The sequence below is a fragment of the Oreochromis niloticus genome, linkage group LG7 (genome assembly GCF_001858045.2).
Source record: "Oreochromis niloticus isolate F11D_XX linkage group LG7, O_niloticus_UMD_NMBU, whole genome shotgun sequence".
In the NCBI taxonomy this organism is placed as follows: domain Eukaryota; kingdom Metazoa; phylum Chordata; class Actinopteri; order Cichliformes; family Cichlidae; genus Oreochromis; species Oreochromis niloticus.
Window position 1 is genome coordinate 11,336,173 of NC_031972.2, and position 19,676 is coordinate 11,355,848.

The 19,676-nt window shown below is 37.5% G+C and overlaps 2 protein-coding genes across 5 annotated transcripts in view; one reads left to right on the forward strand and one right to left on the reverse strand.

Moving 5' to 3' along the window:
- The first annotated feature begins 3,307 nt into the window (after positions 1-3,307).
- On the forward strand, positions 3,308-13,663 carry bcl7a (BAF chromatin remodeling complex subunit BCL7A). 2 transcript variants are annotated; one of them, XM_019360705.2, is made up of 6 exons: positions 3,308-3,503; positions 7,662-7,743; positions 7,890-7,983; positions 9,107-9,256; positions 10,508-10,611; positions 10,825-13,663. In XM_019360705.2, exons 1-6 carry the CDS (start codon positions 3,412-3,414, stop codon positions 10,897-10,899), a joined length of 597 nt encoding a protein of 198 aa, XP_019216250.1. In that variant the 5' UTR covers positions 3,308-3,411; the 3' UTR covers positions 10,900-13,663. The 2 variants fall into 2 exon arrangements, with proteins under 2 accessions (XP_019216250.1, XP_005459693.1); XM_005459636.4 differs by having other exon boundaries at positions 3,315-3,503; positions 7,887-7,983.
- Positions 13,664-14,706: 1,043 nt separating this feature from the next.
- Positions 14,707-19,676, reverse strand: part of clip1b (CAP-GLY domain containing linker protein 1b) — a 47,225-nt gene continuing 42,255 nt past the window's right edge. For all 3 annotated transcript variants that reach the window (XM_003455114.5, XM_019360704.2, XM_005459637.4), the window contains one exon: positions 14,707-19,024. In XM_003455114.5, coding sequence (XP_003455162.2) covers positions 18,790-19,024 — 235 coding nt within the window. In that variant the 3' untranslated portion in view covers positions 14,707-18,789. The remainder of the gene's footprint in view (positions 19,025-19,676) is intronic.

Genomic DNA, 19,676 nt, shown 5'->3' on the forward strand with positions numbered 1-19,676 from the left:
TATTAAAGAAAAAGTGGAATAGTCAGGGAAATGAAAAACACAGACAGGAGTACTGGGAGGCTAGGTGTATGGCAAAAAGAGAGGTGTCAAAGCCAAAGGCTAAAAGCTCATTGTGTGTCATGTGTGAGGCTGGACACTAACAGCCTCACAATGAGCTAAGGATAAGGGAACTTGTGAGGATAAGGGAATTTGTGAGAGAGACTGAGCTGGAAAGGATGTGCAGCAGTGATTTGTCACATAGAAGGAAAGATGTGCTAACAAGTGATGAGAGTATGGTGAGAAGATAAATAAGATTAGTTTGAGGAGCTGATGAAAGAAGAAAATAATAGAGAATGTGAAGGATGGGGGAATGATATCAGGAAGTCCAGAGGATTAGTAAGGAGGACATGAGGACAGCTATGGAGAGAATGAAGAGTGAAAAGGCAGTTTGTTTAGATCTAATGCAAAAAATCAGAAGTTTTAAACATCTTCACAATGGGCAGTGCACAAGAGAGGTGACAAAAAGAGTGGCGACATAGTTGAAGATTCACCCTTGTTGGGTGTGATTAGGAGGGGCAGGATTAGAAATGAGAACATCGGAGGGACAGCTCAGGAGTTTGGAGACAAAGTTCAAGAGGAAAGCCTGGGATGGTTTGGAAGTGTGTAAATGAGGCATAATGGATATATTGGACAAAGAATGTTAAATATGGAGCCACCAGGCAGGAGTATTAGGGAAAGATCACACAGAGGTTTTTTTCAATGTAGTGAAAGAAGACATGCTGAGGCCTGGTGTGAGTGGAGAGGATGCCAGGGATAGGATGTGATAGAGGTAGGCAATACACTTTAATGACTTCTAAAATGAAAATAGAAGAAGACTTGTTTTTGCTGTTAGTATTATTATTATTATAAAACTTAACAAACTGAAAAAAAAAAGTTTGATAGTAAGTCTTTGTCCATTTCTTCAGGCCAAGCCCTTCTGCAGTTTTGAATTACAACTGCAGAGGGCCACATGGTTCTTTTCTAACAACCACCAACTTTGTCATTAATTATAGTTTTTCTTCAGTTGCTTTGGCACAATTCTCACACCAGAAACACCATTCTCACTTCTTAATGCAGTTCTAAAATCAGTAACACGTTTCCCCTGCCACACTAGCGTTTTTATCACCACACGTTTTTATCTCAGTGTTTTTATACACACTGCTATTGTTTCTACACATACTAGACTACATACACTTCTAGAGATATTTGTTATGGTGTTGATGCACTTCTCACAATGACATTTTAAAATTCATGAAAACAGTTTATATGTTTCTTAGTCAGAACCTTAGATCTGTCCCTTTCCTGAATACTGTCCAGCACTGCATTAGTGTTTTCAATCAAGTTACTTCAAACTGTTTTCAAATATGTTAAAATGAGCAAATCCAGTCACACACTCTTGGTGTTAGCAGTGAAAATGTATTTTGGGTGGAAGCGCATTCTCAGAAGTTTAGTTGAAAGAGATAGAAATACATACAGTCCTGTGTGAAGGCACTGCTAATTACATGCATGCATACTATATGCCCAACGGCCACTTTGTAAGATGCAACATATAAAATCTCAGCTTGGACTGCCTTTTGCCTTGAGAACTGCTTTAATTTTGTGTGTTATAGACTCAACAAAGTGCTGGAAACATTCATCAGCAATTTGAGTTTCCTGTTCTTAGCTGACAGGAGTTGCACCTGGTGTGGTCTTCTGCTGTTGTAGCCCATCTGCATCAAGATCTGATGTGTTGTGCATTCATAGATGCTGTTCTGCATGTCTTGTTTGTAACACAAGTCCTCGAGTGAGTTATTTTTGCCTTCATTTCAAAATATCCAGGCCATTCTCCTCTTGCAATAAGGTATTTTCACCCAGAGAAATGTCGCTCACTGGATAGTTTCTCTTTCTCAGACCACTCTCTGTAAACCCCGGGTATGGTTATGTCAGTAGGTACCAGTAGGTAGTAGGTTCTCAAATACTTTCCAAAGTGTGTAAGGTTTTAATGAAGATAAAAGCCATTTAAATGTTACAAAAAGTGGTGAAAGTGTTTTTATTCATTCATCACAGAGTTGAAGTGATTGTCTGACTTTGCGGGTTCTGACAAATGTGAAAAACGTTTTGATTGTTTTAGTGTCTTTTGCACAGGTGAGCTTTGAACTGCATGAAAAGTGGTGAGGACAGTGGAGGAAGGTATTCACAATGACAACAAACAGCCGAAACTAAGAAGAAAGAGTCAAAATGACCCCAAAGAAATAAAGTGAGGACAAACAGTTTGAAAAACATGCAAAATGAGCACCAAGAGGCACTGAAGTGTCACACAATAAACAAAATAACAAGAAAGAAGCAAAAATTGGAGAAAAATTACCAGAAAAAACTTAAATAAAGATAACTGAAGGGAAACAAAGAAACAAGAAGTGAGGAAAAAAAATTTTAAATGACAATAAAATAACAAAAAGCGAACAAAAACTGAAAGTGAAAACAAAGAAAGACTGAATAAAAAGATTCAAAATTACGACAAAGGAGAGTCAAAAATTGTCAGAGTAAAAAATAAAAAATGTAAAGGCAGAAGGGGACACTGAAAAGTCAAAAAGGGGACATAATATGCACAAAAGACACAATAAAAGCAATACAATACACATTATATACATTATGAGGGCATACAAAACAAGGCCAAGGAGGCACTAAATAAGAAACACTGAATAAGAAACAGAAAAGTGACATCAAAGATATGCAAAACAAGTCCAAATAGACTCCACAGAGGCACAATACAACTATAAAGAGATTTAAAATCTGTGACAGAAAGAGATGAAACCAAGGACAGAACAGGAGACACAAAATGACAATATCAGGCAAGAAGAAAAGAACACAAAGCTCCTGAGACATGCTCAAAATGACTGACGGATGCAAGACAAGGCCAAAATACACATAATGACTAAAGACATGTCAGATGTTTGAAGGAGACGCAAAGTGACAAATAGAGACACGGGACAGAAGCTGCCAGAATGAAAGTGGTGTAATTTTGCTGTTGTTTTTCAGTCTTGTGTTAAGACGTGGGGGACATTTATACTCTTACTCGAGGCCAGTCTATTCAAAGTATCAAAAAACAATAATGAATCAAACAGAGTAAAAATATGAATCATCTTCTTCGTCTTTTCCTCGCACACTCTCTAGTTTTAGCGTTAAGTTTTCTGGCTGGACTGAAGTACAGAACATCAGGCAGCTTGCAGCCTCTTTGTTCTCCTCCTGGCTCAGCAGGGAGACGGCTCTTCTGAGTGCAGCTGCAGCCTTCCGCCCCCCCCTCCTCTCGCTGCTCTATCAACCCGCGCAGGCGCAATTGGCTCCTCTGTGCGCTCTACTGTTTGCATTGTGTCTGAGCTGCCGGCGAGCTTTAAAAATATTATACCCACCGCGGCAATGTCGGGCAGGTCGGTCCGAGCTGAAACCCGGAGCAGGGCGAAAGATGACATCAAGAGGGTTATGGCCGCTATTGAGAAAGTACGAAAATGGTAAGAGGAAAAGTAGAAAAAAGCAGGTTCGTTATCTAACACGAGAAAGGCTTGCTTGTTGGGGGAGGAGAGGGAAGGAGCGAGACAGAGCGAGGGATGAAATTGAAAGAAAAGGACATTTTCTGAAGTGGATTTCACGGCAGATGTACTTGCAGCTCAGGTGCACCGGGGCGCACTAGTGCGATGCACCACCCCGTCCATCGTCGGGCTAGCACGTTTAGACTACATGTAGCCGGCGTATTTTTCCACTGATTTTAACGGCAAGGGTTGAACCCAGAAGCCATATTTCGATGCAGTCACATGAAGCCATTGCTGCCCGCTGTTGAGCTCGTAGCACAGGCGGCGGTTTTTAGGATCGAAACGTCTAATAAGTCCGGACTTGGAAACAATTTGACGACGGCGCTCTTGAGTCGGAGCAGTTTAGTCCGTCTGGAGTTTTAAATTAAGCGCTTTGAGTCGCCCTTTAGGTCTGATAGAGACTGAGGCACGGTGGGGGTTGGGAGAGGGAAGTAGGCTACTGTAGTGCATGGCTGAACACGTAGTGACTCAGTCTTAACGTTTAACACAAGAAAAAAGCCTTTTATACACATTTGAAGGCTCCGATACGCCGATGTTTGTTATGATAGTATACACAATTTAGGTGTGAAAGCTTACTCAGGGGCCGAATTTATTTATTTATTTATATACATACATTATATATAATTCCCTGGTCGGCGTAGAGTTTTCGTGGTTTAACAATGTCCCTGATGTAATTAATATTTGTGAAATTAAACTTAAATATGATTTAGGGCAGGAAAACTTATTTTACTTCATACAGACCGGTTTGATTTTATTGTATTTTACATTCCTACATGTTCATTTGTGAAAAACAAAAAAATCCAAATTGTGCCCCTCGCGTGTTTGGTAGCGCTTCACTTTAGCATAATCACTTTGGTATAATTTTACAACTTTTAAATTGACCAGAATTTAAGTTTCAGTACCTAAAATCACAAAAAGATGATCAAAATCAGAAGGTCGAAATACTGAAGAATCAGAATTGAAGTATTTTTAAGTAATCGGCATTGAGTTATTTTTGAAAGAGTCAATAAAAACATCTTACTGGTTGGTAGTTTAGAGGAAAAGAAGAGACAGTAAGATGTTTACCCCTCTCACTTTATAATTACCCAATATTATTGGGTTACTGGACGGATTACAGAGTATGCTGACCTCTCCTTCGATTGATTAATCGGTAATGGATCCATAGAAAATGATTTAACATACCACATTCCTCCCATATTATCTTATTGCTAATATGAGTTCCCTGTTAAATTCATAATTGAATTGAACTGAAAATCGTTCTCCCCACACAGAAGATATTCAGGCTCAGTAATTTCTGATAGACCTCACTGAACCGTATTATCCTACCAGAGCACTTCACTTCACTTGGCTGCTGGCTTATTTGGGGTTCCTAGAATTTTAGACAGTAGAATTCAGAGGCTTCAGTTTCCATCAGTCCTCTCTCCTTTTAAGATTTTAAAGTTCAAAACCTTTCTTTTTTCTTTTAAAGTTTCTATTTAGGACTGGATCAGGTGACCCTGAACCATCCCTTAGTTATGCTGCAATTGGCTTAGGCTGCTGGGGGCTTCCCGTGATGCATTGAGTGTTTCTTCAACATTCGTCTCTTTTTGTGTTTATACAGCCGGACTGTATTCAGTCATTAGTAAATATTCAACTCTGGTTCTTTCTCCCATAGTATGTCTTTTGTCATGTCTCTCTCTCTCTCTATGCTCTTCACTTTCCTCTCAACCCCAACCGCTCAAGGCGGACTGCTGTCCCTCCCTGAGCCTGGCACTGCTGGAGGTTTCTTCCTATTAAGAGAGTTTTTCCTTCTACTGTAACCAAGTGTTTGTTCATAAGCGATTGTCTGATTGTTGGGCTTTCTAATATTGTAGCATCTTTACTATACAGTACAAAGTGCCTTAAGGTGACTGTTGTTGTGAATTGGTGTTACATCTCTTAGTAGAGATGGCACGATACCACTTTTTTATGTCCGATACCGATATCATAAATTTGGATATCTGCCGATACCGATATGAATCCGATATAGTGTGTTTTTTAATCAATAAAACTGTTTTTTAATATATTGCTGCATTTTGTATAAGTTCATACTCAGGTTTAAATAAACAACAACACTAAAGCTATTCTGTTATACCTGTATGTAAAAAATACACTGCGCCCAAAATATTTCATAGTTCAGCAATACTGATCAATCTAATAAACTTAAACCTACTCCATCCCTCCTATTCTGGTATTTTAAAGAGTACTTAGCAGAAATATTAAGCAACCTAACTAATAGGGTTGCAAACTCCCAGCAAAAATAAATAGGGAACCACCCCCCACCTTCCACCTCACGATGCTTAATCGACGTAATGAACTTTAATTTGATGCAGTGTGAAAAAAATGCACAGAATTAAATTATTTTTCAAGAATAATTAAATAGATTCAACATCTTTCTTCAACAGAATTGCAGACTGCACAGATGGTACCTTCCCAAAGGAAAAAGTACTATAGCTTACTAGGGTATATTAGACTTAACAGTTACTATATACAGTAATGGACTTCTACACATTTTACATCAGATTAAAGCTTTGGGTGTAAGATTCGGATAATTATTTATTAAAAGCTAGACATTTTAAATGAGAATAAGAAAGAAAAGTATGTCTTTGTTTGCCCCCCTTTCCCTTTTAATGCCCTATCGGCCCCCCTGGCTAAACTTTGCTAGATCCGCCCCTGCACAGTTACCAGCCGTCAGCTACATAGAAAAGGATCCTGGTGTAGAAAGTAATATTAAATAAATTCTAACAACAGCTTATCAAGCGTAAACGTGCTGCTGTTGTTCAGCCGCTGGTTTCCTCTTTCTGGGGCCAAAAAGTGGGCCAAAAACAAAGAAGAGAGACAGACTCGCGACAGAAAAGCCGATCAGCTGATCATTGATCAGTTTCATGATTGAAGTAGCAGCAGGAGGGGGAGAGAGAAGAGGCATCTGTTGTTAAGCTTAACGTGCGAATGCTTTACAAACATTCAGAGATGAACTTACACACTTGCTTTACTTCTCTCTGGGATAACTTCCTCGGAGATGAAATGCTGGTTTGCTAGCGAGGCTACAAATACACACAGCCACTCTATCACGTGATGCATAATGCTCTGACGTGCTACGGTTATGAGCCCAGTTACGCCTTGTCGCAAGTTTTGTGAGGTGCTTTTTTGATATTTAATGGATCGGATTACATTTTTTATTTCTCTCCGATATCCGATCCCGTAATTTACGTCAGTATCGGACCAATACGTAATATCGGATCGGTCCATCTCTATCTCTTAGTATCCTACTGAGAGTTTTTTCTTTCTTATCTTTTTTTTTCTCAAAACTACAACTAAAATGTAAAATTTCTCTGCATTAATCAAAACAATAATGAACTAATTTACTGTTTAATTAATTTTCAAAGTCATTTTTAAAAGGCACCAATAATCGTGGTATCAACTTCACAACTCTTATTTATAGTACTTTTTTGTGCCTATTTTTGGTGCCCAATTACTTCATCGCTTGTTTTGTCAGATCAACAATCCCAAAGTATTAATTTCAATAGTATGAAGGGGAGAATACTGGCAAAGTATCTCATCTGAGAGGCTGAAAGTTACAGTGAGTAATGTGAGCAGATAAAAGGCATTAAAAAACAGAGATCGTGATTATTATTTATTTTTACCCTTCTGCATTTTAAAGACCAGAGAAATGAGTAACTGAGAATACGAGTGTTCAGCATATGAGTGACTAAGCAAACCAATCACAAGCTTTAACCTTTGGTGTTCAAAATGTCAGGTAACATAGGATTTCTTATTTTGTAGCTTCAGGTTACTATCAGAAATGTTTAAGACTTTCAAATATTCAATGGAGAAGGATCATTTTTACTTAATTGAAACAGTGGTACTCTACCAACAACAGCTGGTACACTCTGTACTTTAAGAACATAACTACTATACTACTATCCAATACTTTTTTTAAATTGTATTTTACATTCCTACAGCATCATTTATAGAGTGGCTACAGTTATATCTACACTGCTTTCACATTGGCCCCATTGGCCCAGAGCCCTTGAGTCAGCTTGGTTTTTCTGTGCCTTACAGGGAGAAGAAATGGGTGACTGTTGGAGACACGTCCCTTCGTATCTACAAGTGGGTGCCAGTTACAGAGCCCAAATCAGATGATGTGAGTTCATTATCCTCATCATCACCAAAAGCTGTATACTAATTTATTCAAGCTCCAGGCTGTGTTTGTCCATCTTCCTGACACTTTATTGCATGTTGGAACCAGTTTTACTAACTAACATTGCGCGTATTCTTCTGCTTCAGAAGAACAAGAACAAGAAGAAGGGCAAAGATGAGAAATATGGCTCAGAGGTGACGACTCCAGAGAACAGCTCTTCTCCAGGGATGATGGACATGCATGGTGGGTGTTGAAAGCTATCATGTACTTTCATTTAATCAAACATTGCCAACATGCCAACCTTAGAGATTGTTTATATTAAATGAAACTCAGAACCAAACTCAGTTTGGTTGATTTCAGTGTATATATTTTTTGCCCTTGTCTTTTTGACTCTGTCAGTGTGTCCACATAACTTAAAAATCTTCAATCTTTAGCAAAACATTTGTTTATGCCATGCTCCAAAAGCCTATCATATTCTGTCATAAACTGTGCCACTACAATCCGAAATATAAAATGTATTTATAGTTGTATGATACAGCTTCACTTTACAGAAAATGGCAAAAAAAAAGGAGAAAAGTAAGTGAAGCTGTAGGACTTCCAGACAAGCTCGGGAAAGTGAGATAATGTATTCCAGGCATTTTTGGAAGGAAGTAGTTCTTCCATTGCCTGAAACACTCCAGTAACTATACTTGCGTGAGTAACAACAGGCAAAACTTTGTCCAGTCTTTGATCTGAACACGCCACCTATCATCTCAAGGCAAAAAAACAGAAAACAAAAAGAAAACCAGCCAGGCCCTGTGCTTTTTAATCAAAGGTTTCTAAACTGGAGGAAATGGTGGATTTGTTAGCGACTACTTTTGAGTAACAGATTAAGTTGATTTGTTTTTGCAGTGAGCATTCCCTGCAAAACCTACAGGCGCTATATAAATACAGGCCATTTACCATTTACAGTGTGTGTGTGTGTTCATGCTGATGAAGAAGCATGTCACCCAGTGTGTCTGTGTGGCTCATTGATGCGTTTTTTTTTTTTTTTCTTCAAAGACAGCAGTGGTGCTATGACACAATAATTTGCTATATTTTAACACAGAGATTACACCTTGATAATGATAAGCGGAAGAGAATAGATGGATGGATTTTTTTTTCCTGTTTTTCCTTTGCATATTTTTTCTTTTATTGCATTATTATGGCGTGAAATTTGACTCTGTAGACCCTTTAAGTAGCCTATAATACTCTTTGGAGTCATTCATTTGATTTTTTCATTATGAATCAAGTATTTATAAAAAAAATGAGCATGACACTGCTGCAAAACAAAGTCTGTTTGCCTTTAAAGTGACTGTGCAATACTTTCAATCTGTGTCTTTGCTAGATGACAACAGCAACCAGAGCTCCATCGCTGACTCGTCCCCAGTGAAACAGGAAAACAGTTGTAGCACCAGCCCTGCCCCAGAGCCCACCTCCACATCACACCGTGACAATGGTGAAGCCAAGACTGACCAGAGCCCAGACAGCAAGAGGGGTTAGGCACTTGCAAACACACTTCCAAATAAACAGACAGACACACACACTTTAAATGACAGTCTTATCCAAAGCTCCTCTAGCAGGTGGTGGAGTTGCATTGTCAGATGGGTGAGGAGCCCCTTCCTGTTTTTGTTTTTATCCTCAGAACAAATAGCATCACACTGTGAGAAGATTAAAATGACTGCTTCTAAATAGTTACACACTCATATGGGGACCACAGACACAGTGCAGCTGTCGTGCTGTTCCCCCCGGGACTTTAACCATCAACCATCTTTTGCCCCTGCCCTCAATTCATCTTAATGCCAAAACCCCCTCTCACACATTCACATTCTAACTTACATATTATATTTTTGCATATCTCAATATACTCCACAGCAGCAGTCTTGTGGGGATTGAAGCTAGAAATATTGCACCACAAATTTGAACTGAATGCACAATAAGCAAAGATTAAACATGTTGTACTTCTTTTTAAAGAATAGTGTAATACATTCATCATTCAATTATGGACCAGAGAAGTAAAAACATTACAATAAATAAATCCTAGAATGTGGTAAACAGGCCAATGAGTGTGTCAGTGTGTGTCTATAGTCTAGTTTTTTCGCACTTTAGTGTAGCAATACCTCTTACAACCATAACATTAATCAAACCAATTGTTTCTGAATTGATCATAAATAGTTTTCAAAAAAAAATGCCAAACACACACTTATTCAGGCTTCTTATTGCAAGGCTTTGCTGGTTTTTGTTGTCCTTTATGGTAGTTACTTAGATATTTTAAATTTAAAATTGTCTTTATTAAACAAGTTAAAAGCAGAATCTATTTACTCATGACAATAATTCAGAGCTTTGTTGTGCTTTTAAAGAAAACCCCAGCATTTTTTTTTTTAAATGCTTCTGGAATTCGTTGAACACCAGTATTTAGGATCGCAAATAATGATCAACTTTAAAAATCAGTAAGTATTGTATCTTGTCAGCAGAAGAACCTTTTTTCTTCCTGATACGATCGAACCAGTCTAAACCACTGTCCTGAAAGCAAAATGCCATCACTTTAACAGAACAAGAACATCTGAAAAGAATGGGTTTAACTCAGAATTATCAAAAGTGAAAACTGTAGATAAATTTGAGGGTGTTTTTTGCAGTTCCCATCCTGTGCAGTTCATCTCTGCGACCACACTGTCATTAAAGTATAAAGTATAAGACAACAGGTATGTGTGCTCTTGTGCTGATCTATCATTGTCTTAACAATCTCCAGGTAAGAGCATCCCTTCATCAGAGACCTCAGAGAGAGCACAAAGTGCCAAGAGAGACAGCTTGTCCTCAGGGGAGAAGGACTCTTCAGACAGCAAAGCCACTCAGGTATGAACACATCTGTCTATAAAATTCGAATCGGTCTTGTATGATCTGCTGTTGTAACCCCTAGAGGGAGCAGCTAAAAGAAGAAGAAAGTACATCCACGTTAGCTTCGCTTCTCAGGCCCAGAAGATATCCTTTATATACAGTATATCATATTACTATTTATTAGTCCAGAAAAATCCTCAATATTTTCTTTTCTTTTCTTCTTGCCTGTAGGACCTAGAGGATGAAGCCCCGCCCAGCAAGAAAAGCAAACTGGAGTCCTCATCTCAGGACTTTGAGGAGAGTTAAATGTTTGGGGCTGAGTCATTACTCTTCTTCAGCCTCCTGTCTCTTTCCCTTTGTACCTTCCTCCATTAACTCTAGATAATTTAGGGCTAATGGACATACTGGCTCTCCTCTCACTCCTGTTTTTCTTCCCTCACCTTCCCCTCTCTACCTAAACTAAAAGGGATAATGGACGTCTCCCACCCTTCCTCTCTCACTTTCACCCTAATGGCTGCTTCCCCTCCAGTTTGTCACCTTTGCCCCTGACACTCCCCTGTCACAGAGGGAGAATGGATATTACCTCTGTTCACTGGTCCCCCTCCGTGCTTCCTTCCAGTCCTCCACACTTTTCACTAATGCCAAGAGACACGCCGAACCTGGGCTGCAACCCCCTCTGTGAACAGGGGCAGCACTGTCAGCCAAGCCACCACCAGGCCAGATGACAAACACTGACCTGCTTCTGTGACTAAAAGAGTTAACACTGGGATTAGGATGAGGTCAATCGCAGACACTGCTCTGAGACCGTTTTTTTAAACGTTTCACTGCTAAGGGTTTAGCTCAGGATAACTGAAGAGGCTAACCTGGTCTCAGATCAGCGGCTGCGGGGGGAACCTCCACCCTAGGACCACGTCACTTCAATCCTCCCGATGCGCCTCCTGTTAGACTAATGTTCTATATTTGTTTAGGAAGTGTTTAGGGTTTTTTTCTCAGGAGGGTCAATGCACTGTTATGGTATGTCACAATCGATCACAGATAGATTTGCTGCTGTAGTGGATGTCTTTTTTCTCTATCCATGAAAAGTTCACCATTGACATACGTTTTTGTTTTTTGTTTTTTCAAAGAGAGTTCGTTTATGGTTCATAGAGGAAGAATATGACAACGGTACTGGTTGAGATACACTCTTGGTTAAGTAGTAAAGACAGGCATAGCTAGCGTAGGTCCTGGAGGTGTGCCTTGAGTTGCTACGATTAAATGCACGTTTTAGGTCAAGCAGGTTTTGAATTACAATTTTGGTGCCATGTTTTGTTTTTTGCCTTACAATTATCACTAAATAGTTTTAGCTGATATTTATTTTTTACCTACAACTGTTTTTCATTTAAAGGAAGAGATGAACATTTTGGGAAATATTTGCTTTCTTGCAGAGAGTCAAACAAAAATATGGCATTGTCACAGCCAGGCATTAGTTAGCTTAGCTTGGTATAAAAGCTGGAAAGAAAGGGAAATGGCTGGCCTGGGTTGGTCTAAAATCAGTCAAATAAGAACTAGGAACACCTGTAATGTTGCAGCAACACACAAATCCACCAGGTTAAATTTCCTTGATGGATGTCGCCCAGAGTAGGACGGGAGAGGAAGTGGCAGAGGGAGAAGCTAGCCTAGCAGAAATAGTATTTGATTTTGGTTATTTTACTTTTGTGAATTTTTCTCTAGGGGGTCACAGCTTCTGTCAAAGACAGTCTGGCCCATAACTCCCTGTGAATGACACGACTTAAGTTTTAGACTTGTTTTTTTTTTTTTCGAAAAGCTTTGGAGATGAAACTAGCTTACATGTTAACATGCTATTTATTATTTATTTACAATTATTATTTTTTACTTTTATACTAGAATGACAAGAGACGACATCCCTCATTACTTCTTGGCACATAAGAAAGTGAGTTTTTAGCAGTGCTGTTAGTTGTAACCTGTTTTTACGCTAGGCTAACTGTCTCCTGCCATGTAATAGCGTTATATCGCATTATCATAAAACTCTCTGCAAGGAAGCAAATTGGCGTGTTATTCCTTTAAACAGTTGGAGACTGGAATTTGAACACTACCCAGAAGTTAATTTAGTTTTGTCTTGTGAAAATGTTACAATTTGTAAACTTCAGTCAGATCACCAGTTGTTGGTCTTTGTCTACTTCAGGTGTTTTTGTTTTTCTTTTAGCACCTTTAAGTAGAAATTGACCAATTTCCAGGACTGGTTTTCCCACCTGCTCCACCATTTAATCACTTCTCCTCCGTGTAAGTCTTCTGTGTATCACTACTTCTCTATGACCTACTAAAGTCTTTTAGCTCAAACATTGGTTCTAATCCTCCTTCAAGGTGCTGTCTGTTGGCTGAATCCATACACAGGTGGCATCAAGCTCTTGGTTTTGTGCAAATTTGTGCAATTTACTTGAACTTTGTTGTGTGGATTCAGGCCTGTGACCTCTAATGTACAACCTCACACATCTAAGATTTACTTTCATTAATTGAGATTTCCTTGTCAATTTGGATTGAAATGAATTGACTCACCACAAATCAATGATTTCATAACATAACAGGGGCTTTATGATGCAGAATTACTTGATCAGATTTCAGCAAATCAGCATTCACATGGATGGAGAGAAAAGAAATTAAAAAAAAATGTCTTGGTATAGAGGACGGATTAGCATATACCTCATTCCCAGTCCAGCAGCGCTGGAACTTAAAATGCTATTGTATTGACATTAACAGTTATAAACAGCATTATGTACACTCAGTTTAAGAAAAAAAAAATCTCACTTATGTTGTAGCTTTCACCTGATCGAGCCAATTGCTTATAGTTTGCTCATAACTGTAAAAAAAGAAAAATGGAAAAAAAGAGCTGTGAGATATAAAATCTTGTATGTTTTTTGGGTTGTTTTTTTTTTTTCTTTTCTTGGGACCATATTGTTTTTCTTTAGATCTTGTACAGATTTATGGTTTGGTTTGACTTATTTATTCCATCAGTAGTGCTTGGTTTTTATCATGTCCAATGGTTTTGTTTTCTTAATAAAAGTCACAAAATTTTCTGGGTGTTGATGTTCAGTGTTTGGTGAGAAGAAAAAGGGCACGAATAATGAGGACATCTGAAATAGCAGCCTTATCAAAGTATGCGTTTTGCTTTTGAGTGGCTTGTTTCAGCTTGCTTTCTAGCTGATTTTTGCCAGTATGTGAAAGCTACATATTCAGACACTCATACCTTTGTTACAGTGGAACAAAGACATGAAAAAATTAATAGTAGGACTGACTGCCCAAGGCCCCAATAGGGGCCCTTGGAAGCCTCAAATGAACAGTTGTCCGTTCACAATTTTTACTTCTACTTAATGTCATCATTAAATTACCTGAATAATTAAAAAAAAAAATAGTGGAGGCTTGGAGGCCACTTTGACAAATGACAAAATGCTTTAGTCCACTCAACTCTTACAGTACAATGCTCAACTCTTACAGTACAGCTAATGTATTTTATTAAGTTGACTGCTAATGAAGACTGAGTCATATCTATAATCAAGAAAGCAAAACTGGGTTATCAAACAAGAAAGACAAAAAGCAAACTTGGGGGAATTCAGCTGTTAGCAAAACATTTTTGCAACCACAACTACCACCATCTGGTGGTCTTCAGATACAATGTAGGTTTAACGCACGTACGCACTGCCTGAATTTCTTTTACCCAAAAGCTACATCCACGTTTTAGAGTGGTTTTAGCCATTCTCTTTCATGTGTGAATTACACTGCCAAGTTTCAAATTTCTCCTTTTTTCATGCACTCTCACAATATCTGAGGTACTGAAGACCTGGTTCGTTTTTATTTCTATTAATGTACCCAAGACAACAGGAAAATGAGTATATCAATTTCACAACAGAGATGTTTTTATGTATATACTTTCCTTATTTTTCTTGTCAGACAACTATTGAAATGTGAAGAAAATGCATCTGGGAAAGAAACGAGCAGTGCCACAGCTGTTCCATATCTTTGTGCATGTCTTAAAATCAGCTATAATGCAGGTTGAAAGGTATCTTGGAGAAATGCAAAAGTGGCTGACTGGTAAGAGGAAACAAAGGACAAGAGAGTAGCTTTTCTTTTCTTAGCATTTCTATTGGACTGTTCAGGAGTATACAGCACATAGAAAACAGTGACATTTTCCACCACATCAACATCTGTAAAACGGTTTGAAACCATTTATAGATGGTGCCTGAAATTGTTACATATAAAACATTACACTAATAATTAGACTCATCACTTATAACAATGTTTTAAAGTCTATACAAATATTTTTCCCCTTGAGTGAAAACCTCCTTATAGAATGTCAGCCTTGTCAACAGGGCAAAAAAAAAAAAATAAGATGTACACACAAAAGCTATCTTTTTGTTCCATGGCACTGTGTACACATTTAGCAAAAGGAAACTTCTCATTAGTATTTACAAAAACTAGGGTCAGTGGTTAGTCATGTATTATACACTGTTACACTGGAAGATTCAATATGATCCAAAATTGTGCTTTAGTATAAGATACATCAAATAAAAACTGCTATACAGGGTTAATTTAAAGAAATAGTTTGGCAATTTAGGTAATTCACTTAGTCGCTTTCTGCCAGCTTTAAAGGATACAGCTGGCAGCTGGTTATGAAAGAATTTAACCAGCTAACATTCTTGTAGTAGCACCGCTAAAGCTCACAAGCAGTTATATGATCATGTTGCTTTAAATAGTACAAAATTATTTTTTTTTTAAAAAAGGCAATTTGTTTTATTTTCAACAGATTATTTATAATGCTTCCCAATATTTCTTCAATATGTGCTAAGCTAACCTGGTGTAGCTTTAAGCTGACCGCACTTTAGCAATACATTGAAATCCATACAGTACTACCATATCACTTTGTTTATTGTGCTTATAATTACAAAATCCACCAGATGTTAGGATTACTTTTAATTTCTATATATGTGCCAACATGTGCTTTAATTATGTATTTTGAGGTTATTATTATTTTGTAAGAAACCAGGTTATACAGGAGTTACACATGCTCTGTGATAACCATGTTCACAGTAAATGTTTTTAGTGTATAATAAGGTGGCATTCATAAGGTAACTTTAAATAATGATGTATATTCATTTGACAAACTCCAGTTGTATTGTGACTTTTAACATGGAATAGACTTTAGTAGTCAGTGTCATTAAACTCTCGAAGCGAAAAAGCAAAATTACTAAAATGTCAAACTTTTGCTTTAAAGGTACTTGTTGCAAATTCCTTTTTAAAAATCATTCTCATCTTCAAGAGACAACTAAAGTTTAAGCAGGGCTGGACTACACTATGTGTAATACCAATTTCCACAACAAGGTGGTGTAGCAAGTCAGTGTAACCTACAACTCTATTTTGGGCATTTTCAGCCTATTAGATAGTACACTATAGAGAATAGACAGGAAAGCAGACTCAAACCCAGGCCTCAGTATATGGTCCCCTGCTCAAAAATGCTATTTGTAGGGGTACCCAGTGTAACCTACATTTAACCAAGCAAGTAACTAAGAGCACATTCTTATTTTCAACACACCTCCTGATCAAACACTGCACCTTGGTGCTGTAAGTTTTCCTTAAATGGTGGAGAGGGAGATTGCAAAAAGTACCTTTAAAGAGGTCGGCATGAAAATTAGTGCTCAATGATCGGCACTGTCCTCCTTGAAAAAATAACTATTAAATACTTTGAGAAGAAAACGTACATTTACTGAATCTTTAAAGTGGATAGTGCAAAGCTATCAAAGTTAGTAGAGGCTTCTGGAGTTTCATTTGGGCAGTTTTCTGTAACATGAGGCAGATGCATTTCAAAAGCCCACCTATACTACAGTAGTCCTAGTACAGACTATACACCTTCAATCAGTGCTAGCTTATTTTCCCTTAAGGGTGTCACTGGCTAATAAAAGATCATACAATAAATAACAAAATGCAACTTCATTATTAACCCTCAGTAACCTTCTACTGGATTGTTTGAAACATATCAACCTGTGGGAGACTAAACAGGAAAATGTGTTTGTTCCTGATGTTGGAAAAAGCTGTTGAAACCTAACCATGAGATCTGGTTAGTTGGTGTTTAGTAACTTTTGATTAAGTTCCCCATTCGTCACAATATTGCAGGCAACTTTTAAATCGTAAACTTTTATGCATCTCAGGAAATGGTCCTTAAGAAGCTCTTAGAAATAAGAACAATGTGAGATCATAATGAAAAGCTCAGAAGCAGTTACTAAACAGACAGAATTGTGTTATTTAGTTAAGCAAAGAAACTTTATACTGAAAAAAGTAAGTGTGAAGGTAAACCCATGCTTTGAAAAAAGGACCTGAAATTATTATTTTTTGGAAAGTACCATTTCCAAGGTCAAGATTGAACTATATCCATATCAGAAAATATTTACATTTTCAGCATTTAGGTTATTACTAGAACTTAGGTTGCTAAATTTGTTTAAACAAATTAAGTCAAAAAAATTTTAAATATTTAACTGAACTATTTTAATTGGAAATCTGTGACAAATTTAAGAAAAAATATGAAATATTACAAGAAATAAGTCATAACATTTTATGATAAAAGTGATCATGTTTTGAGAATAAGGGGTCGTGTGAGAATATGAGAATAAAGTTAAGAAAAAATATCTTACTATTATAATATAATATTAATTTGATAAAATAAATGCAACAGTCTAAGAAAAAAACGTGCCGTAACATTTTGAAAATACACGCAATATTATGAAAATAAATTATTTAAGAAAAAAGAAATCCCTTCATTAAAAATGTCTGTAGAACATTTTAAATAATAAAGCCAAATGTTTTATTGAAAAAGTTGTAATATTCTGAGAACAAACAAATTAGGTTTTACAGTGATGCAGTATTTTTAGAATACTAACTATGATAATTACCATTATAAGAATTTAGTAATAATATTCCAAATGTCTATTTTAATACGTGCAGTTGAAACAAAGTGTTGAGGAAAATTTGTCTGCTTTTCCTTGTCAAAGTAGGAATGTGGATTTCACTCATATGCAGCTTAACGGCAAAGTCTTAATATTGAAAAAAAATGAATCCAGCTCATACACACTTCAGAAATGGACATTCTTACTTTTTCACAATTCCTTGCATTACCATGTTCGATCATTTTGAACTATTTTTCAAGGATTCATGTGTTGTTGTGCTTTGAGCTTTGGGCCATTTAATAAGATAAGATAAGATAAGATGGCCTTTATTAGTCCCACAGGTGGGAAATTTGTTTAACAATTACATTTATTGCATCTAATTATGAAGAGAGCCACGTTAAAAGTTTGCTTATACTTGATGATGGCAAAGTAACCTGATGGCAGCATAATCACAGGTGATTTAAGATGGCACTGAACTGTTTCACTGTGTGATGAAGAGCATGTATGCTAAAAAGCACACACTATTAATATGCAATAAATAAATAAAACTGGAGTTCTGCAGTACGCCAGCTGTTAATCCTTTTTTGTATTTATGTATTTCTTCAGCTGGGCACCTGCCCCATATAGTGGTGAGGATGTGCATGTTTTTTTTTTTTTCTTGTTTTACCTATATTTCCACCAAAATATTACAACTTCTTCAGTTTTATTATTATAATTACTTTTCCCAAAATATTTTTCCCTTTTTTATTAAAAGGGCTTTACAAAATATTGCATTAAAACATAAAAAAAATGTTATGGCAGCATCAGTCTGATTGGTTTCTAGCTTCACACTGAGCGATGTGAAACAGAGTGGAGAGGTGCTTCATCTTCCCTTCATTCAACTGTGCTTCCCTTTGCTGACCATCAACAAATTCAGTTATTTTAGAGAAACTGAAATGCAAAACAAACATTAAAAATGACAAGTGCAGAGGACAGATTCCTTTTGTTATAAACATCAATATTGCACCAAAGCAGCATACAGTATTTGGACGAGCATTCCTCATGACACAGAATGGAGCTGCAGAGTAAAGGATTCAGACCAGGACAGTGGCTACTTGTGATATGCATAAATACGGTATAAAAATACATTATGGAAAAATTTGCAGTGGCTATATTCAGACATGTTGGGTTGGACTGTGGGAAAAAGAACAGGAGAGGAAAAGGTGGTCACTGCAGTTTTTATGGGGAGGAAGCAAAAGGAAGGGGAAGGAGAATAAAACACCTGGAGCCTCTAGAAGGTCTGATCATCATTGCAGGACTCTGTGGCATGTCCGAAGGCCTCGCAGATATCACAGTAGGGCCTTTCAACGGCAGGGTTGCCATGGTAGGTGGTGTGAGGTACAGAGTCAGGGCTCTGAGCCTGAGTGGGGCAGTCCTCTGTGTCGTGGAGGTCAAAGCAGTCACAGATGTCACAGAAGAGACGCGGGGTTGCCTTCTTCTCTCGCTTTGATATGCCTTCATCAAACCTACGTTAAAGAGAAAAGCGAAAACACACAAGCTGTGGCCATGGGTTTTTATCTGAATACGTTGTATGTAAATCATTGTATACTACACTTGTGTTTTCCTAGTCTTTTTCCTTGAAAGTGTTAGACAACAATGTGATGAGTAAAGTGCACTGGTGGTCCAGGAGCGGTTTTAATTGTTATAACACAGAAACAGCACTAACACAGAGACATCTGATCGTCCACTTAACTCTGTGGTCTGCCATGAATGGAGTGAAGCCTGCAAGCTGATTCAGGGAGCCAAATACAAACTACATTCATTCTTCTCACCTCTTATGCCAAACACACCTTCATATTTAGTGGTTTATAAGAAGAAAAATTCCCATCTCCAGGGGATTTTTTTAAACACTCTCCAGTCTTCTTACATAAAACATCTGCAAGGAGTGATGAGCTTAGATGCCCAAATTCTAACTTTTTTATGCTGCACTAATGAATCATTTCAAATGTCAGTTGTCTGTCTGAACTAAAAGCTTTGCTCAATTATAATAAGAGAGAGCAGCAGAAAACTGACTACACAAGCAAGAGAGATTGACTGGCACCTTTGATTGAAAAACTAGTTAATTAGTCTAGCTAATCAATTCTAGACGATTTGTTTGTGCTCATTAGTTACATGTTT

Excerpts from the sequence above, each read along its gene's own strand:
- bcl7a (XM_005459636.4), top strand. The coding sequence starts at position 3,412 with ATGTCGGGCAGGTCGGTCCGAGCTGAAACCCGGAGCAGGGCGAAAGAT. Across the intron at positions 3,504-7,661 it reads ATTGAGAAAGTACGAAAATG|GGAGAAGAAATGGGTGACTG; the intron begins GTAAGAGGAAAA and ends TGTGCCTTACAG. Across the intron at positions 10,612-10,824 it reads CAGACAGCAAAGCCACTCAG|GACCTAGAGGATGAAGCCCC; the intron begins GTATGAACACAT and ends TCTTGCCTGTAG.